At 34.5% G+C, this 17333-nt stretch overlaps 1 protein-coding gene across 1 annotated transcript; it reads left to right on the top strand.

Annotated features, from left to right (window-relative positions):
* The first annotated feature begins 5707 nt into the window (after positions 1 to 5707).
* Positions 5708 to 12762, top strand: LOC111085070. Its single transcript, XM_022382163.1, has 3 exons — positions 5708 to 5850; positions 7043 to 10244; positions 12271 to 12762. Exons 1-3 carry the CDS (start codon positions 5716 to 5718, stop codon positions 12471 to 12473), a joined length of 3540 nt encoding a protein of 1179 aa, XP_022237871.1. The 5' UTR covers positions 5708 to 5715; the 3' UTR covers positions 12474 to 12762.
* Positions 12763 to 17333: the final 4571 nt, after the last annotated feature.

Raw genomic sequence — 17333 nt, 5'->3', positions numbered from 1 at the left:
TTACTTTCTCCAGGGACATCATTTTACTGGTACCGAAATCGTGAGAGTTTATACCATACTTTTCGCAAGAAGGTTCACTGATTTTACAACAATATTGTTGACTTAATACCAATGTCAGACTTAAATGTTCTTTGTATGTTGTTGGGTCAACAATCCGGTTATATAAGATTTCCATGTTTTTGTGTGAATGGGACAGCAGAGCACGAAATAAGCACTGGATAAAGAAGCAATGGCAAGGCAGAGTCAGCCTGATACCAGGATCGAAAACATTGAACTTGAATGTTTGATTGACACAAAGAAAGTCCTATTAACTCCACTTCACATAAAACTGGGCTTCATGAAGCAGTTTGTAAAGACCTTAGACAAAGCTGGTGACTGTTTCAAGTATCTATGTGAGCAATTCTTAGCTCTCTCAGAAGCGAAACTTAAAGAAGGTATTTGTTGGGCCTCAGATTAGGAAATTGACTTCGAATGAACAGTTCGAAAGGACAATGAGGAGACTTGAAAAAGAAGCATGGATTGCCTTTAAAGATGTTATTAACAAATGTTTAGGACACAACAAAGACCCAAATTACAGAAATATTGTCAATAACATATTCCACAAATTCAAAGAGTCATTATTTTCGAAATATGCGTAGCTGAATTATGGAAAATCCGTTATTAAAACCAAAACCACTTTTATGAAGTTCAAATTTGCAGGCCTATGTAATTGATGTTTGACATGATGCATAAACTACCTTCTGATGATTTCGCTTTAATATATAACTTCACGCCTTCATGAATAGTAGTTACTGTTAGTTCTAATTTGCCATGTACACCAATCGCCATCCACCACGATACTGCAGCACCATCTATGAGTTGATCTACTCACTACGGTCCATATCAAAGAAAAATAAACGCAGGCAAAGCCTAGCGTAGCAAGTACTTTTCAAATAGGCTAATTTATATTTTATCCTGATTATAGCTTACCTCCCTCACTATGAAAATCATGTGCAGGTCGTGTATACTTGTGTGTAACTCCTACTTACGTTTCACATTTATATACGCATTAATAATCTCAGGTTGTTTTTGTATAAACATCTTACAGGTGTTCATCACGAGATTCTACCTTAATGTTCAGAATTCATGAATTATAAAGTCTTTCAGCCTTCGGATACATTAGAAATCTTAGCTGTCATTTTCAGTGCTAGTACAATCCGATGTTCTAGGTGGATATGCATCTTACTGTGAAACACCACTTAATAACTCAGAAAATAAGAGTCATAACACCCTTTGGACTCATAAATGTTCTCAAATTCCTAGCTATCATCTCTAGTTGTATAAACTGTTAAAGTTCCAGGTATTCTATCTGTTAACATTAGCTGTCCTAACTGTATAATATTTGAACAACTATTATCCAATGTGCTAGAGGGATCTCTCCATAAAACACTGCTCAATAGCTTTGAAAAATATGTTGAAGCTCCCTTTCAGTGGACAATCTACTGATTAACTTGCTGTCCTAACTGCCGGTCTGGAAATTAATTCCAATCACAGCTCTCAAGAGGTCAGCACTGATAACTTGAGTAGTCATCAGTGATGTCACACAACTCCTCCACTAGAATTTTCTTCTTGGAGGCAGCCAGGTAAGTATTTCCAGCATCTTCTTTCTCAATATGAAATATATACAGTACTCATATTATTCTCTGATACACGTGTCTCAACTGCTGATTCCTGAGCCAACCAGTGCACAAGAGGTTTATCAGTAATCTTATGTTCTAGCATGTCAATGTATTTGATATATTTATGCATGGCATGTGAATGTTGCATCTTGTAGTTTGATCGACTGAGTTCCCAGAGAATAGGATAGTATCAGTCCAGACATATCAAAGTTACGTTTGTACTGCAACCAAGTACCAAACAATACCTATTCTCCGTGTTTTAACTTTTATTCCTTCACTACTTTATAATAGCATCTCTTCTACCCTAAGATAGCATACTGAGTAAACAACCAATTTATGCTTTGCTGTCATCATGACATATAGAAAGTGTTCATCTCAGTTGGTTTGCGTAGGATTAAGAAACTTTCTAAGTACCTGCTTGATGGTCTGTATTACCCATTTTACAAAACCTGATATCAGACTGAGGGAAAGTTTGATACAGTGAAGTGCAAATCTTCACAACACTCAATACTTTATACAACTCAGAAAATATTTGGCTGGGGTAATTAGTCCCATAGTGTGTGTGAATGTCTTCAGGTGATCTGAATCATATTATCCATCGTTCAGCCAGCACATCAATAATAGACTGTGCCAACATATTGAACAATGGAAGACCCTTAGCCCACTTAGCAAAGTAATCAGTAACAACCAGAAAATAGCAATTCTTCAATTAGTCTTTGAAATCGGGCTAACTGTATATGAAACTATTCACTGCAATGGAAACTACACGACTTTTTGCCACAGTTTACAATGTTTTTGCTGTCTTTACCCTGGGTAGCATGCGCAGTATTGTGTTTGCAACTTTGCTCAATGTTTAAACACAGATGTAGCAATAAATATTGTTTTCACATGTTAGCAGATGTGCAAGTCTCAAGTATCTCCTATCTAAAGGCCCTGGGAACCTAGCTGCAACGCCAAATATGAACCATATCTCAGTAGTTTTACAACAGCAGTACAGCACACCTTCCTGCATGCGTACCTAATCATATTAGCGCCACAGGTTAAGTGCATCTGGTCTACATTTCTCTATCTATGGTGGTTATGCTTCACCTTGCTGTACTGCACGTATCACCCTAAACAAAAGCTGGGTCCATTAGCTGCTATTCATGGAGCTTCTGAAGCATTGTTTGTGGTTTTTATCCGTCAATGGAATAACCACATAATGTATTGTTTGACATCTTTGATGATACAATAAGTTTCACTCCCACATGCTGCCCTAGGTCAGGACAATAAAAAATAGATAATGTCTCACCACTTAATAGGAAAATATTTTAGCATCTCCATATTGTATGCCTGGGCAACAAAGTCATATAATTTCATCATTGTGATCTAACGTGCTATCTTCTCTTTTGTATTTGCCTACAATATAACTATTGTGGGTAGTGTTTGACAAATACAACCACACTAACCTCTTTCTTTGTTGTGCATTATTTGCATTCATGAGTTCTCGTTGTATGACTAGCATATGCAATTAAACAATCCACTCCATCCCGCACCTGCAATAATACCACTCCAATTTCACTACTGCCAGCATTAAAATCCAGCAGAAATGGCCAATTTATTCTGGGATATGTTAATATTGAAGCTTCTAATAAAGCACATTTTCGTGACTGAAATTCACAGTCATATTCCTAGTTTCACCTTAAATGTTTTTCAGTTGTAATCAAAGTAAACAATAGTACAGTGATGTTGGATAAATATGGGCATAAATCACCAGTAATATGGTTCAAAATATAGAAAACTGTTAAACTCTTATTTGCAATCTTCACATGTTCCATTGAGACTCCATCCCTTCCCACAATATGAGTGAAGAACTCCATCAGTTTGTGTAAAAGTGTACACTTTCCTTACTACCTTTCTTATTTGCTGAAGAATCACGAATATCGGAATTTATACAAACCATCTTAAGTATTGAAACCAGTTTGGAGCAAGTTACCATAATCCAGATGAATCTACCAGATCCATATTGAAGATCTAAGGTGTTTAACCAAAAGGAATCAATATGGGTCACTACATTAATAGAATCTTTGTATCTTTCTGAATCTTTATGAAAAATCAAGTGAAGATGACCAAGCATTTTCTGAAAGGTGTATGTTTCCACCATTCAGCATTTGCTGTATTTTGACACTTACTATATCCCTGCACAGGGAAGATTCCACAGAAGGTTTTTTTTTATTTATTAGATGCACATCACTTGTATTTATATGATGATGAGTTACTAGTGGCTGTCCCAAATGACCATTTGCTTCCTCAAACACAGTGGCATGTTCAACCACTCAATTACTGAGTTCATGTCACTGTGTTGAATGAAGAATGCATACGAAAATATCAATCAATGATCTAGAAGGTTCTGGCAGTAGTGCATTTGCTCTCAGACATGATGTAACAAAAGCAACCTTAGCTGTATAGCTAGTTCCAGACACTTTCACTTTCCTTTCCATGCCAATAATCATTCCATCAGAAAGCTGAATAGCTGAATTTCCATAATTGCATAGAAATAGCAGAACAGTGCCACAATTCAGATAGAAAAATATTTGAAGAAAAGTTTCTTTCTGGATAAGAAACAGCATATTTCCTTTGTTGGTTTCATCACTGCAACAGACGATATAAATATTAGTACAATGTAGAGTTCAACTTTTGGAAGTACTGTAATGGAAAATGTGTTTTGTATGATAGTAGCTGATGTTCTCATTCATAGTGTGGGAAAGACATAAAGGTGAGATGTAATGGTAAATGTCAAAGTTGGTTGAAATAAATGAAAAACTATAGGCATAAAAGGGAGACACACACAGAGACACACAGTGCCACCAGGAGTGACCTAAATGACAAAGACCCTATGTCGCTCTTCATGGTGCTCTAAGGGTGCCTTCAAAGTTTAGTAAAGATCAATAGAATAATGTGAGAAGCACAAGGGGACCCACAAGGGGAGTGATACGCGGAGCCATAATGGTGCATGTCAGGTTTGGTTGAGATCTTTCAGAGTGTGTAGTCATGAAAATTTGACATACAGATGACACTTCTGTTTTAAGTAAAAATAGAAATTAATCAGCGATATCGAAAAATTGCTTCTTCATCGAATTGTTTGACAATAACTACTGCTCTTTGGAAGCTAATAAGTTAATAATATTGGTTTTGCCAAACATATTTCCACTTTAAATATTAACAAGTAATAAGAACATAACCAACTTCGGTATTTGAAAGCTATGTTTCTCCAAGCAAACTTCAAACATTTCAGACTTGGCATGTCACAACAACTACAAGTAATGTTTAGTTAAGGTATTCTTAACAGTTGTTAAATGTAGAATGAAATTTACGATTTTGTTTATATCAAGTTACAGTCAAGAATATGATTTTTTCTTACCCCGTATTAATATGTTTTAGGTATAGCACAGCTGTATACTCTTTCATTCCAAAAGTATTTGGGGTTATTCAGTTATCCATCTAAATTCATCATTCAGGATTTTTATATGAAAATGCATGATCTAGTGATTAGCATAGTCGGATTGTGAATTTAACAGTTTATATTTCATGACCCTTTGTAGCAAAAATCCACCCTGCATTTTGGGGTCATACGTATGCGACCTCTATTATTTATGTGCTTTAGTTGATGGAAGTTGCTCAAAACTATAGTCCTCAACTGGTCAAAAGATGGAATTTGTTACCTAAAATATTCTTGTCTGCTTTCATAACACAAGATCCTTGCAATATTTTCATTAAGAAAACAAAACTATGTTCCAAATGGAATAATAAATCATATACATTTCAAACATATTTTTGTTTTGTACGATAACATGATTTTAAAGCCATGTCACATGTTTAAAAAACACAATCAGATTAATACTTCAAGTTATATATTGAAATTCAATTTAACCAGAACAAATGTTCTTCTTCGCCTGATGAAGCTTGTGTTTCAGATAGCCTTCAAAGTTTACGTGAAGTATTAGTCTGATTATTTTTTCACATCTCATGTCTTGTGTTTGTGTATTGTAGAAACGAAAACCTCACAAAATTTATCACCATGGCCCTGGGAACCCTGAACTGCCGAGCAGCCATGGTAGTGCATGTTTCATCATCTGTAGAACGTTCTTCCGAAACACTTTTTATTGTCCAACTTGCTTCTAGATTACACCGTCTTAGGCGAAAAAAGTTGAAAGTGAGTTACAATGAACTGATTTTCTGTGATTGAAATATATATATAACGTCAATTAATAACAATTACATATCATACAAATATTTTTAATTAACAGACAAATATTTTTAAATAAAAGAAAGCTAAAGGAAATATTTTCAAACAATAAATTTATGACTAAAGTGTTTTCGAAACATTAAGAACAAATGTTTCAATTTTAGAACTTGCTTACGAAAAACTAGTCAACATTAAGTATTTTCGTTTCCCTTATAAAAATGTTCTGCCAAGACAAATTTAGTACACTATATTACCAAAAGTATTGGGACAGCATATCCAAATTAAAAAATAGCCTTGCAAACCTGAATCTGTATATTCTACCAAACTGCAAAGCTGCACGTGCTTTATAAAGGTCCGCAACAGGTACAGAATCACAGTCTTGATTAATTCACCATAGGGAATAGTTATTGAATATCAGACGGGGGTATGAATTTTTACATAATTTCAGTCACATTTAGACTTCTCAAGTTAATAGTGTATAATTCCCTTAGGAAATGTAATTCGATCTACAACCACTTTTTGGAAAGTTATCGCTATATAAAATACCGGTATGCAATGTAATTCTTTATCGTTTTCACTACAGACATTCAGTATACTAAACATGTTAAAACTCGACCCTGTGTTACGGACTTCTTATACAGATATAAACTTGTGAATTTAAGACACTGAAGAGAACGATGGAGATCTAGCTAGTTTCAAAACAAAACCCATTTCAAGGAGAATAAATTAGGAATAAAAAAGTGAAAAAAGTGTAATTATTTAAATAACTACATGACCATCCCATCTTAAAGTTATACATAATAAGCATAATTTGAACTCCTAAAGTTTCAAAAGGGTCTCGATCATATACGTATAAGTAAACCTTATGCTGCATCAGTTTATATGGTAATTTTTTAATATTTTATCTTTTCTATGTCTCATAGTTTATGTTAATCTGTTTTGCAGCATCCCCCATGACACTGAACTACTATTACAAAATATTTACTGTATTAAATATTGTATGTTAGATTTTGGAAAAATATCAGTATCTTTTAAAACTAACAGCCCATTCACTTTGTTTTAGAAGCTCAGTATATTTGACACTGACGTCAATAGTAGGACTACTATTAGCTTGATGGTAACGTTATCAATAAAATCTCTATAATTTATTCTTGTCCAGCAACTTTCTTATCAAAGCTCTGGGAAATTGGAGAGTAAAGACGTGTGTCAACCTTGCATCAAATCTGACGCAGTTAGTGAAGATGAAACAGCTTCCAAAGTCAGTGACCCAGATTATACTTCAGGCAGTGAACAATCTTGTATAACAGCCATCTTTGTGGGAAATACGGACATCTCAAAAAGGGAGAAATGCTTACTAAGTAAAGAAAAGCCTCAGAGAGTCCAGAAATATTTTACTAAACCCTCAAAATCCCAGACACCAACAAAAGAAGTAGACCCACAGCCTTTAACATTTGATATTAAGGAAATAGGGGTTTCAGGACGAAAAGGATCTCTTTTCAAATTACCCTCTTCTTCCTCTTCTGGTCTTAGAGTTCGAAATCAAAAAAAGTGTCCGAATAGTGCTATTCTAATTCCACAAGTACCGAACCAAAATCAACTCAAAGATTCTGTAGGTTCTTTGTCCCTTAGCCACTCAACAAATACACAGTCTTTTGAAGTTAGCTGTAATCAAAGTCCACACAAAGTTAGCATCAAACAACATCACGAGTTGATCAAACAAAATCATCCTGGTCCTAGTTGCCCTTCAACTATGACAAAAATACCGATTAGCAAAAGAGAGCAAAATATCCCAAGTGATGAGTTATGGATTGATGGACCTAGATTCACAAAGCTAAAATTTGATTCCAAAACACTTCAACACCTTCAGCAAGAGCAGTGGGTTGATGGGCCTGCAATGTGTGAGCCATGTGATGAAATCAAGAGGAGCATGATAAGACATTGGGTTAGAGAACATTCTTCTTCTCTACAACTTGATCCAGGAGAGGAACAGTCAGAGGTATGGATTGACTTTCCTGAGACCAATACTTCGGAGAACAAAGTTTTGCTTTATTCACAGTTGTCTGGTGCAAATAGCAAACGCTCACTTGCAACAAATACAAAGAAGCAGTTTCACTCGATAAAACCAACTATATCAAAAGATCAAGCACAGTTAGACTGCAAATCTAATAATGAAACATACTTGAAAAGTGAAAATTATTCAAGAAATGTACTTATGGATAAAGAAAACAGCGATTTATTTATGAGAAGTGAAGCAAAAGATGGTATGGATGGTCTTTATAATTTTCAAACTCATCAAAACAATAATATTTTCAATAACCAAATAAACTCCAAAGATCTTACTAATGCATGTTTACATAAGGAGAAGTGTAGTGTCACTGCCATTACTGACAGTGAAGACAGAATCAGTGAATTTAATAAATCCGAACTCTCGGATATTAGTTTGAGTGACGATGAAAATGATGAAAGTGCAGAAAGCAATGAATTGATCAAAGCCCTTCAGTCTTTGCACTCAGTCTCGGGTGATTATTTTGAAACAACTAATCCAAATGACTTGGAAGAAGAAACAGAGATGCAGGATTCTTCTGTTCAGGTATCAGAAGAAGATATATTTGGTGCTTGCAAAGACACTAGTTCTTTATTTTCTGAAAATCCACTTCCTGAAGTTGACCAATTACAGTTCAGTGGAAGGTTTCATCCGTTGCGTGTTTACAGTGAGGAAAATCTACGCTTTCAAAATGAAGAGCAAGAAATTATAGAAATTAGTGAAAAATTAGAAAGCCTAAGCCTTCCAGATGAACATAAAAGTGATTATGATAATTCACATTTGCCCTTATTTGAGCCAGGTTGTGGTCAAGCATTTTACAGTGATGGCCATCGACAAAGGAATAAAGGAGAAGGCTGTTTTTATGTTCGTAGTAATGCCCTAGCTTTTAAATTAAAACGACTAACTGAGTTACGAGAGCAATCACAGCAAATAAGAAAGAAAATTACTGGTCTAGATTCAGAACCTTTAAAAAGCACAAAAGAAAAATGGTCCACAATGTCTAGTTGGTTGTCTCGACCATTAACATCACATACTTTTAACCAGAACCGCACCCCTAGCGATGAAGATCTAATCAGTGAAGATGCATTAAGTGTAAAAAGTGAACCAGTGGAAGTCACGACGTCTGCTAATCCAATGAATCAATTACAGCTAGAAACATTCTACGAAGAGCTTCATCGCATGTATCCATTTCCACGTTTTATCTCTTCCCTTGTAAGTTCACCAAGGATTACAAAAAACAATGAAGAGCTAAAGGAAGTGACTTTAACAAGTACTCATGAACAAATGGATGAAACAAGACATAACAATCGGTTTTTCAACTTAAACAGTGAACAGGGTGTGGAGAAATTGGATAGCTTTGATAAACACCAACTACTTGAAACATTGAGTTATCCAGATGAAAATACCATGACACGTCTCAATTCGATTGATAAAGACAGAAGCCATCGTCAAGATTTATTGGCTAATTTTCCCAGAAGAAGTGAAAGTTTAGATACGGGACTAAGTGATTGTCATTATAGGAATAAGATTTATTCTTCACAAGAGCATAAGTTTGGTGAAGATTTGTCCAGCCTTGGTATGTTTAGTAGCTCTTATTGTATTCAACAACCTTTTCTTACAAAACCTTCCCCCCTGCTCACTAAAGATATATCTATTTCTGGTGACTTGTCACTAAATAATTCTAGGTCACTCGTTGGTCAAGAGCATCACATTAATTTTGATAGAGATTCGGTGAAAAACCGAGTACATAAAATCAGAGCCTTCCACTTGAACAACGAGAGTGTGGAAGATCTTAATAGTTCTTCGTCACATAAACCTTCCCAAAAATTGCACCAGGAGTTTGTCAAAGAGCTTTCAGAGGACAAAAAAATACCTGGAAAGAAAGAGATCCACTGTAATTTATCAGCCTATACTTGTGGTTTATTACATGAGAGTCGTATTCGACGCAGCATCTCCTCGACAAACTGTGATATTTCCAAGATTTTTACAAGCCAAAGAAATTTAAGACTGCAGAGCTCAGACCAATCCACGATGTTGTGGAATTCGTCATTTCCTTCCCCATATTATAAAATTACCAAAGCTAGAGAAGCTCGTTGTTTAAGTGATTATAGTGGTCGTAGTGATATTTCTTGTCAAGTCAGTGAAAACACAGAAACAAATCTCATCAGTAAAGAGCATCACTATTCAGGAACAAGCAGTGGTTACGAGAGTATGGTTCGTGAAAGCGAAGGTACATCTTGTAGTCCAGAATTTGAGAGTGAAGAGCCAGGAGTTCATCATGGCAGTATAAAAGTAAATCATATGAAGAATATTTTTGGTAAGGCTGTACAGTAGAGTTTAGTTTATGTTTAGTTTTCAAATTAGAAATAATATCATTTAAATTTGTTTATATTTTACGATTAAAGGCTTGATCTTGAAACTGAAGGAAACTGTAATATACATGTAACAAAACAACAATAACTGTCAGTGTTGTAACTCTACATCAATTACTGCATTAAACTAACAGTGCTCAAATTATTCGAGACGTCGGTATTAGACTGTTCTATATTACAACAAACAGTGTAGTAATTATTAGTACTTTTAATGTTTAATGTATTTAAACAATGTGATAATTTTTTGAGCTAACGGTATTCGTATCTATATCATATTAAAACAAGTAATGTTGTAACTATTCGTGATACTATAAACAGAAAGTGTAATACATACCCAATTACATTTTTAATATTTTACAACTATCGTGTCTCTTTGTCTTCAAGCGCTAATCTACACAATGGGCTAAATGTGTCGTGCACACCGCAGGGATCCGGTCCATAATTTTGGCGTTATAAGTCCTCAATCTTGTCGCTGAGCCACCGAGTGGCCAACGACAATGGAAGGACAGAACGACTGATTATATTCTGTATATGATGAAACACTTGTTGCGTTACATTTATTTTTAGGGCTTCATTTTAAATTTCCTTTAATCTTGTTTGTTTGTTTGAAGTTAAGCACAAAGCTACACATTTGGCTATCTGTGCTCTGCCCACCACGAGTATCGAAACCCGGTTTCTAGCGATGTAAGTCCGCAGACATACCGCGGTGCCACTGGGGGGCTCCTTTAATCTTAAGTTAAAGATTCTGAATATTTACATTATAAAGAAACACAATATCATTATCGTAATAAATGATGGCGCAGACTGTTAGGTTATACTGAAAGCCCAGCCTTCTTTTGTCGACAACACTATGCTTTATGTGATAAAAGTTCAATATCTACAGTATTTTGTCTTTTAAATCTAGCATTAATAAAGTTAAAACAAGGAAAGAGCTTTACCTATTCTTGTTTGAGTACTGAAAGTTTATGGCTCATTGCTAGTGAGTCTACTATATAAAGACGAAGAGCCGTCTGTTTGTCACGTCGATATCTCGGCCGTTGCGGTACCGATCAACAAGAACTTGCACGAAACGACGGCACTTTCTGACACGACAAGCAAGTTTGTCTTTTTAAAGTTCTTCCATCTATATATGCATATATAAAACGGATGATCGGCTACTTTGGGCATATAATTAGATTTGAGGGTAGATTAGTATATATCGTGATTAGTAATAACATTGAATGGGGTTTGAGCGCACCCAACGCTTGGTATTGCTGGCACACAAAAATCATAATCATTGGTTGAAATTCCCTATTACGTGGTTGTCAAGGAGATACATTGACGCAACATCACCAAATTTTGTCCAATCGGAACCCTCGGCTACAATTCTATAATAACCCTATGTTTCACCCGCAGCACATTTCAATTTTGAAAATGCCCAAATTAAAGCGCGCTTCTTCAGCTCAGCAGGATAACAAAGCTCAAACCGGGAAGATAATCCAAAGAGAAGACCCCAAAATTCAGAATAAAATTCACTGCCTTTTTTATCACAATTAATAACTTGCAGGGTCATACAGTTGACCAATTAGGAATATGTATTTGAGAATCAGTTCTTTCGCATGTTTCAATCTATAAGAATTTATCAAGAACATTTCAACATAATATCAAATTATGCAGAAGTCAAAATGCTAATCAAGCAATATTTATAGGAGATGACATAAAAAATGTTATTTTTATGAAATACTAGAAATAGGATAGTCATTATCTATACGTATATTGTCACGAGATTATAATTAACTTTTAGAAAATTTTTCATAAAATATTTATTTAGATATAATTTTGAGAAGAAAAATTAATCATTATTTCCCGTCATATGACGGCCATTCATCATGTCTTTGATGAAAATGATTTTTTAAAATAATAGTATACACTTGAAAAGTTTTAAAAAACATTAAAAATGCACCTTAGATAATTGTAACACCTTTCATGCAGGGTCATATCACAGAAGTCGTTCTGCACCAGCACGTGCCGCAGCGGTTAATGATAGTGAACGGTCACAAAGTCCCTCACCAGTAAGTTGTCAGCCCCATCCAATCAGGGAACGGTCTGCTCAACAGAGCCAAAATAGTAGAACTGGTGATGAAGATATATCTTGTACTGGCCTATTTTGCTGTAGAATGATGGATCTTTACTGAACTGTAGTCTACAAATCAAATGTATTGTCATATATTTGTTTGTTCTTTAAAAACGAACTAAAACTACAATTCGTGAATAAATTGTTTGAATACATACAAACAATATCATTATAGGTGCTCAACTATCTACTCCAAAACTTCATTCCGTCAAAATGAATACAAACTTTCTACAGATATATATTCTATCATAAGCATAAAAAATGGAAGATCTTTAACGGACAACTAGACCAACTAGCTATGATTTATATATTTATATAAAGTCTCCGATAGAATGTAATCTCACCAAATATTTTTCAAATTCGCTTCTGGTTTAATGGTCGATAAATACTATGTATTTGAAAATTAAGCATCCTAAAGTTTATCCATTCTCACATTTTTTGTCAAATAAGTTAATTCTTAATAATCTACAACAGATGTAAGCAAACTGTTTTTTTAGTTATTTTTGGCCTGTTTTTTGACGAAACATGCCTCGAACTAATGACATGTTAAAGTATCATTTATATCCACAATGGTTATTGAATACCTGAATGTTCTTAAGCAAACATTTTCGTATCGCATAGTTTTGTTAACACTTGCTTAAGACTTGCTTTTTAGCTCCCTTTAGTTAAAAACACCTTTTGACGTAACTTGCTCGATTCATAGTTTGTGGCACCGGTATTTTCTTTCGACTCTTTGTTGAGACAAATTTTGTTATCATTTAATACACTTTATGCCATCACTTTGTTAAGACATTCTGTGCTGTCATTCGATTATGACTGTAGCTGTACTGTTTGAAACATACCATCTATTACAACTTCATTGAAATATACTTTTTCCTTTTGTTTACTGCAGTTGTTTTAAGATATACAGTTTGCCCATTTGTTTGAAACGTACTCGCTACTGCAACGTTACTGAGATAAATATTTTCCTTTGTTTGAAACATATTCTCTATTGCAACTTTGTTGAGATATTCAGTTTTCCCACTTGTTTGAAACATACTTTGTTTTGTGCCAATAGCTGGTAGCGATAAACTTCTGACATCGCTTTGACATGCAATGTGACTCCAATAGATCGATATATATGTTGTTGAATCATACTCTTTGTCACCGTTTCATTTAGGCATATTTTGTTCATCCCTTTGTTAATTTTTCTACTGTCATGGGCATATATTTGTCTTCATCTATCACACTGACATGTGAGTTTGGAATTTTGTATCACTATGAACACATGATATTCTCTTTTAAAATTCCCAAAGCTTACCAGTTTCAGACAAGTAATGAAATAGTAAAACATGTGCCTCTTTTCTTTTTATTGTGTATCTACAAATATGCCTGGCACTGGTAGAGTTATTTGTCTATAAACATGGCAGTGAAAGAGTTAAGGTAAATTCTGTGCTTTGTGCCATTGTATGATTGAAACATTATTTTTTCTTTTAATTGTTTGTGATATATTTTGTTGCTCTACTTCACTGAAACAAATTCCTTGAAGATTTCTGGCTGACATATACGTTTAGTCACTAACTGAATGAAGCAAACGTTTTCGCATAATTTGGAGAGAAGAATTTCGTTGAAGTTCTTTGTGACAAGTTTGCATGAAATATTGTTAGATAATCGTATAATCCAAACACAAGTCTTAAGCAGATGTCAAAAAACATTTGCAAGTGAGGATTCAAAATAAATTACGTACATCTTATAATCCTGCACTAATAAGCTGTAATTTATGCAGCATACTCTCTTAACAAAAGAAACGGTTACACTTATAAAAACACGTCTTAAGAGACTCGTAGATATCCCATTCTCACACAGAAGTCCTTAATATTACAAATTTGTCTCAGTTATCTGACATGCAAAATATTCTAGTGTTATCTATTTTATTACTACAGAAAAAAAATAGTGTTTTAAAAACTACACTTATAACAATAAGGTGTCAAGTAAAATATTTTATTGTTTTTATTTGAGATATCATTAAAGAAATATATATTTGATTTGGTACGTTTTTGTTGTTATTATTGTTTCGAGGGAAGGTGAACTGGAAATTCACTAAGATTCTGCACTGCATCACAACGAAAATCTCGAAATCAAATACAGATTCTTAAACATTGCATTCTACTAAGGTAGAATACCTTAATAAGAAGAGAATATACACAGTTTCATGTTGGAATCTATCTTCCAAAAATCCTAAGAATGGAGTATACATAAAATCACGGTATTCCTTCTTCTGTCGAAACAAATTGTTTGTATATAACGTGTCCGCTCTTTTACCAAAAGAAATCTACAAGAGTATATTGTAAATAACATCATGCTGTTATCTTTATCAGCGGAAAAACAACCCTCAAAATAAAGTAAATAAAATAAAATGTTGATATCTGGCAATAAACTTCAGTTTCCCTTAAACAAAGTTAAGTATAATATTACTCAAAATAATTAATTTTACCTAAAGTTGTGGTATGCGGATAAAACTAATGTCCGGATGAAAAGTTTAAGTTTCCCCGAAATACAGATTCCTAAAATGACATGTAGAGAATGGAATGGATGTGGACAGCAAAATGGACACAAGTGCACAAATCATAAAATTTGTATTTACAATAGTAAAGTCTAGTCACAAGTCTCTAATTGAGTAGCTGGCTTCTGGTTTTCAGTTGAACCCGCACTGGCTGTTGGAAGAAAGCAGACAAGAAGCACATCTATACCAGATGAAGACAAATCACGAGTAATGAAATAACAAACTGTTAAATCAGACCAGTGTCCTAGTGCAGTATCCCGCAATCCTTAGATTACCTCCGTCAATTATCATTCTAATTAAATACATTCAAGTCTGATATATACCTTACTCATAGTACAACGCTTGGAATGTGTGTCCCCAGTCCACAGACACATGACAAAACAATTATGAGCCTATGGAACAAGCGTCTTTCTTTAAGTTAGAAGATTATCTCAGATATATATGGTATCCATTATCCATTGTTTCTTCTATACATGAAATCTGCAATATTTGGGTTTACAAAGTCTAAATATCCCTAACTCATAGTATACCTCTTGGCATGGGTGTGGACCCAGAGGAGGGGGGTGTCACACCGACACACGGTCAAACAAGTATGAGCCTATGGAAGAAGCGTTGCAATATGCAACCTTTCTTTAAGGTAGAGGATTATCGCAGATATATCGCATCCCTTATCCATCGTTTCTTCTATACAATAAATCTACAATATTTGGGTTTGCATAATATCAAGTTTGCTCTTCTGTTAACCAAGTAAAATATACATATTATATATAGTAAAGTCATCTTATGTTTTCCTAAACGGCTAAAAGAACAGAAAATACATAGTTTTGTGTTAATTATGTTCTACTCTTTAGCTAAAAATCCCATTGAATGTTTGTTTGTTTTTAAGTCTTGAGGCCGTTAACGACCGTTGGAGCACCTCAAATGTTGTTACATCATCGATAATTCTCGGGCAGATTTACCTGGTGGCGTACATCTCCTCTTCAGGTAGCCAGCCGTCCTTAATTTAGCAGTGAAAGACTAGAGGGGAGGCAGCTAGTCAACACTACCCACCGCCAACTCTTGGGCTACTCTTCCACCAACAAATAGTGGGATTGACCGTCACATTATAACGCTCCCACGGCTAAAGGGCATGCATTTTCGTCGATGGGAATTCGAACCCACGACTTGTAGATTGCGAATCTAGCACCCTAACAACCAGACCATGCCAGGCCTAGAATAAATTGCACGTACTGTATTTGTCGGTGTATAAGACGATACTTTTTACTCTTAAAACAATGCTAGATTTTATCCCTTGTTTTATACACAGGTTCAAGGATAAAAGTCCCAGTAAGAACTCTCCGGTTAATAGCATATTTAACCAAAACAAAGTTGTTCCTTTTACTTTTGTTTGCTTTTTTGAGTAATTGTGTTTACATCGTGCCACCTACTGCGTTACAATAATATATTTATAATTGTATCATTTGTTTCGATTCTTCATAACTAGAAGTTATTTATCTCACATGCTAGTTACAATTAATCAAGACATTTTTATTTGAAATGTATTGATCTCATTCGTCATACTAAAGTATTGCTAATATTATATCAAAAAAGTTAGTTTCTGTAATGTACACTAATTTTGTAAACATGCTTTTAGAGTAGTTCACTATGTCTTAAGGTTTAGTATTTTTTGTAATATAAAAAAAAAAGAGTTCAATGTGACGAAAACTTTATAAAGTTGTTTCTTACATATTTGTGACTCAAATTATGCCGCATTGAGCTGTCTCTTGCGTTTGAAAAGCATAAAAAAAACACAATGTGGTTGTACTGATTACACCAGAGCGCAGGTTAGCACAGTTTAAAAATAACATCTAATAATTTCTTTACAAAAGTAACATCCTGGACTTGATTGACAATATACACTGAACCTCAAAGAAATACATTTAATTTGCTCAAAAAATCCTGGGTCATCTTATACATGGGATCGTCTTATACACCGGTAGTAAAATCAATATTCAACTCTAGCTCCTTAAACCTACGTGCCTTATGGAACATCATTCAAAACCCACATGAAGTCTTACCTTCTATCAAAAAAATCCACAAGAATTGAGTATAAATTATGTTACCATGTCCTCCTTTCTGCCAGAAGAATGGAGCATACATCTTTTCTTGTACTTAGAAACGTAGGTACAAGAATGGAATTTCTGCTCTATCGGTAAAACTTCCATAAGAGTTTGTTGCACATAATAGCACAAATATATTCTTTTGTTCCACAAAAAATAAATTTAATTTAAGATCAAAGTGATTCCTACTTTACCATGAAAAATCCACAAGAACGGAGTGCGCGTAACATCATGGTATCTTCTGCTCTATTATTTTAAACCCATAAGACTTGAATACACA

This window comes from Limulus polyphemus, unplaced genomic scaffold (genome assembly GCF_000517525.1).
Source record: "Limulus polyphemus unplaced genomic scaffold, Limulus_polyphemus-2.1.2 Scaffold224, whole genome shotgun sequence".
Lineage (NCBI taxonomy): Eukaryota > Metazoa > Arthropoda > Merostomata > Xiphosura > Limulidae > Limulus > Limulus polyphemus.
This window is presented reverse-complemented; position numbering and strand designations above follow the sequence as displayed.

Excerpts from the sequence above, each read along its gene's own strand:
- LOC111085070 (XM_022382163.1), top strand. The coding sequence starts at position 5,716 with ATGGCCCTGGGAACCCTGAACTGCCGAGCAGCCATGGTAGTGCATGTT. Across the intron at positions 5,851-7,042 it reads TTAGGCGAAAAAAGTTGAAA|CAACTTTCTTATCAAAGCTC; the intron begins GTGAGTTACAAT and ends ATTCTTGTCCAG. Across the intron at positions 10,245-12,270 it reads TCATATGAAGAATATTTTTG|GGTCATATCACAGAAGTCGT; the intron begins GTAAGGCTGTAC and ends CCTTTCATGCAG.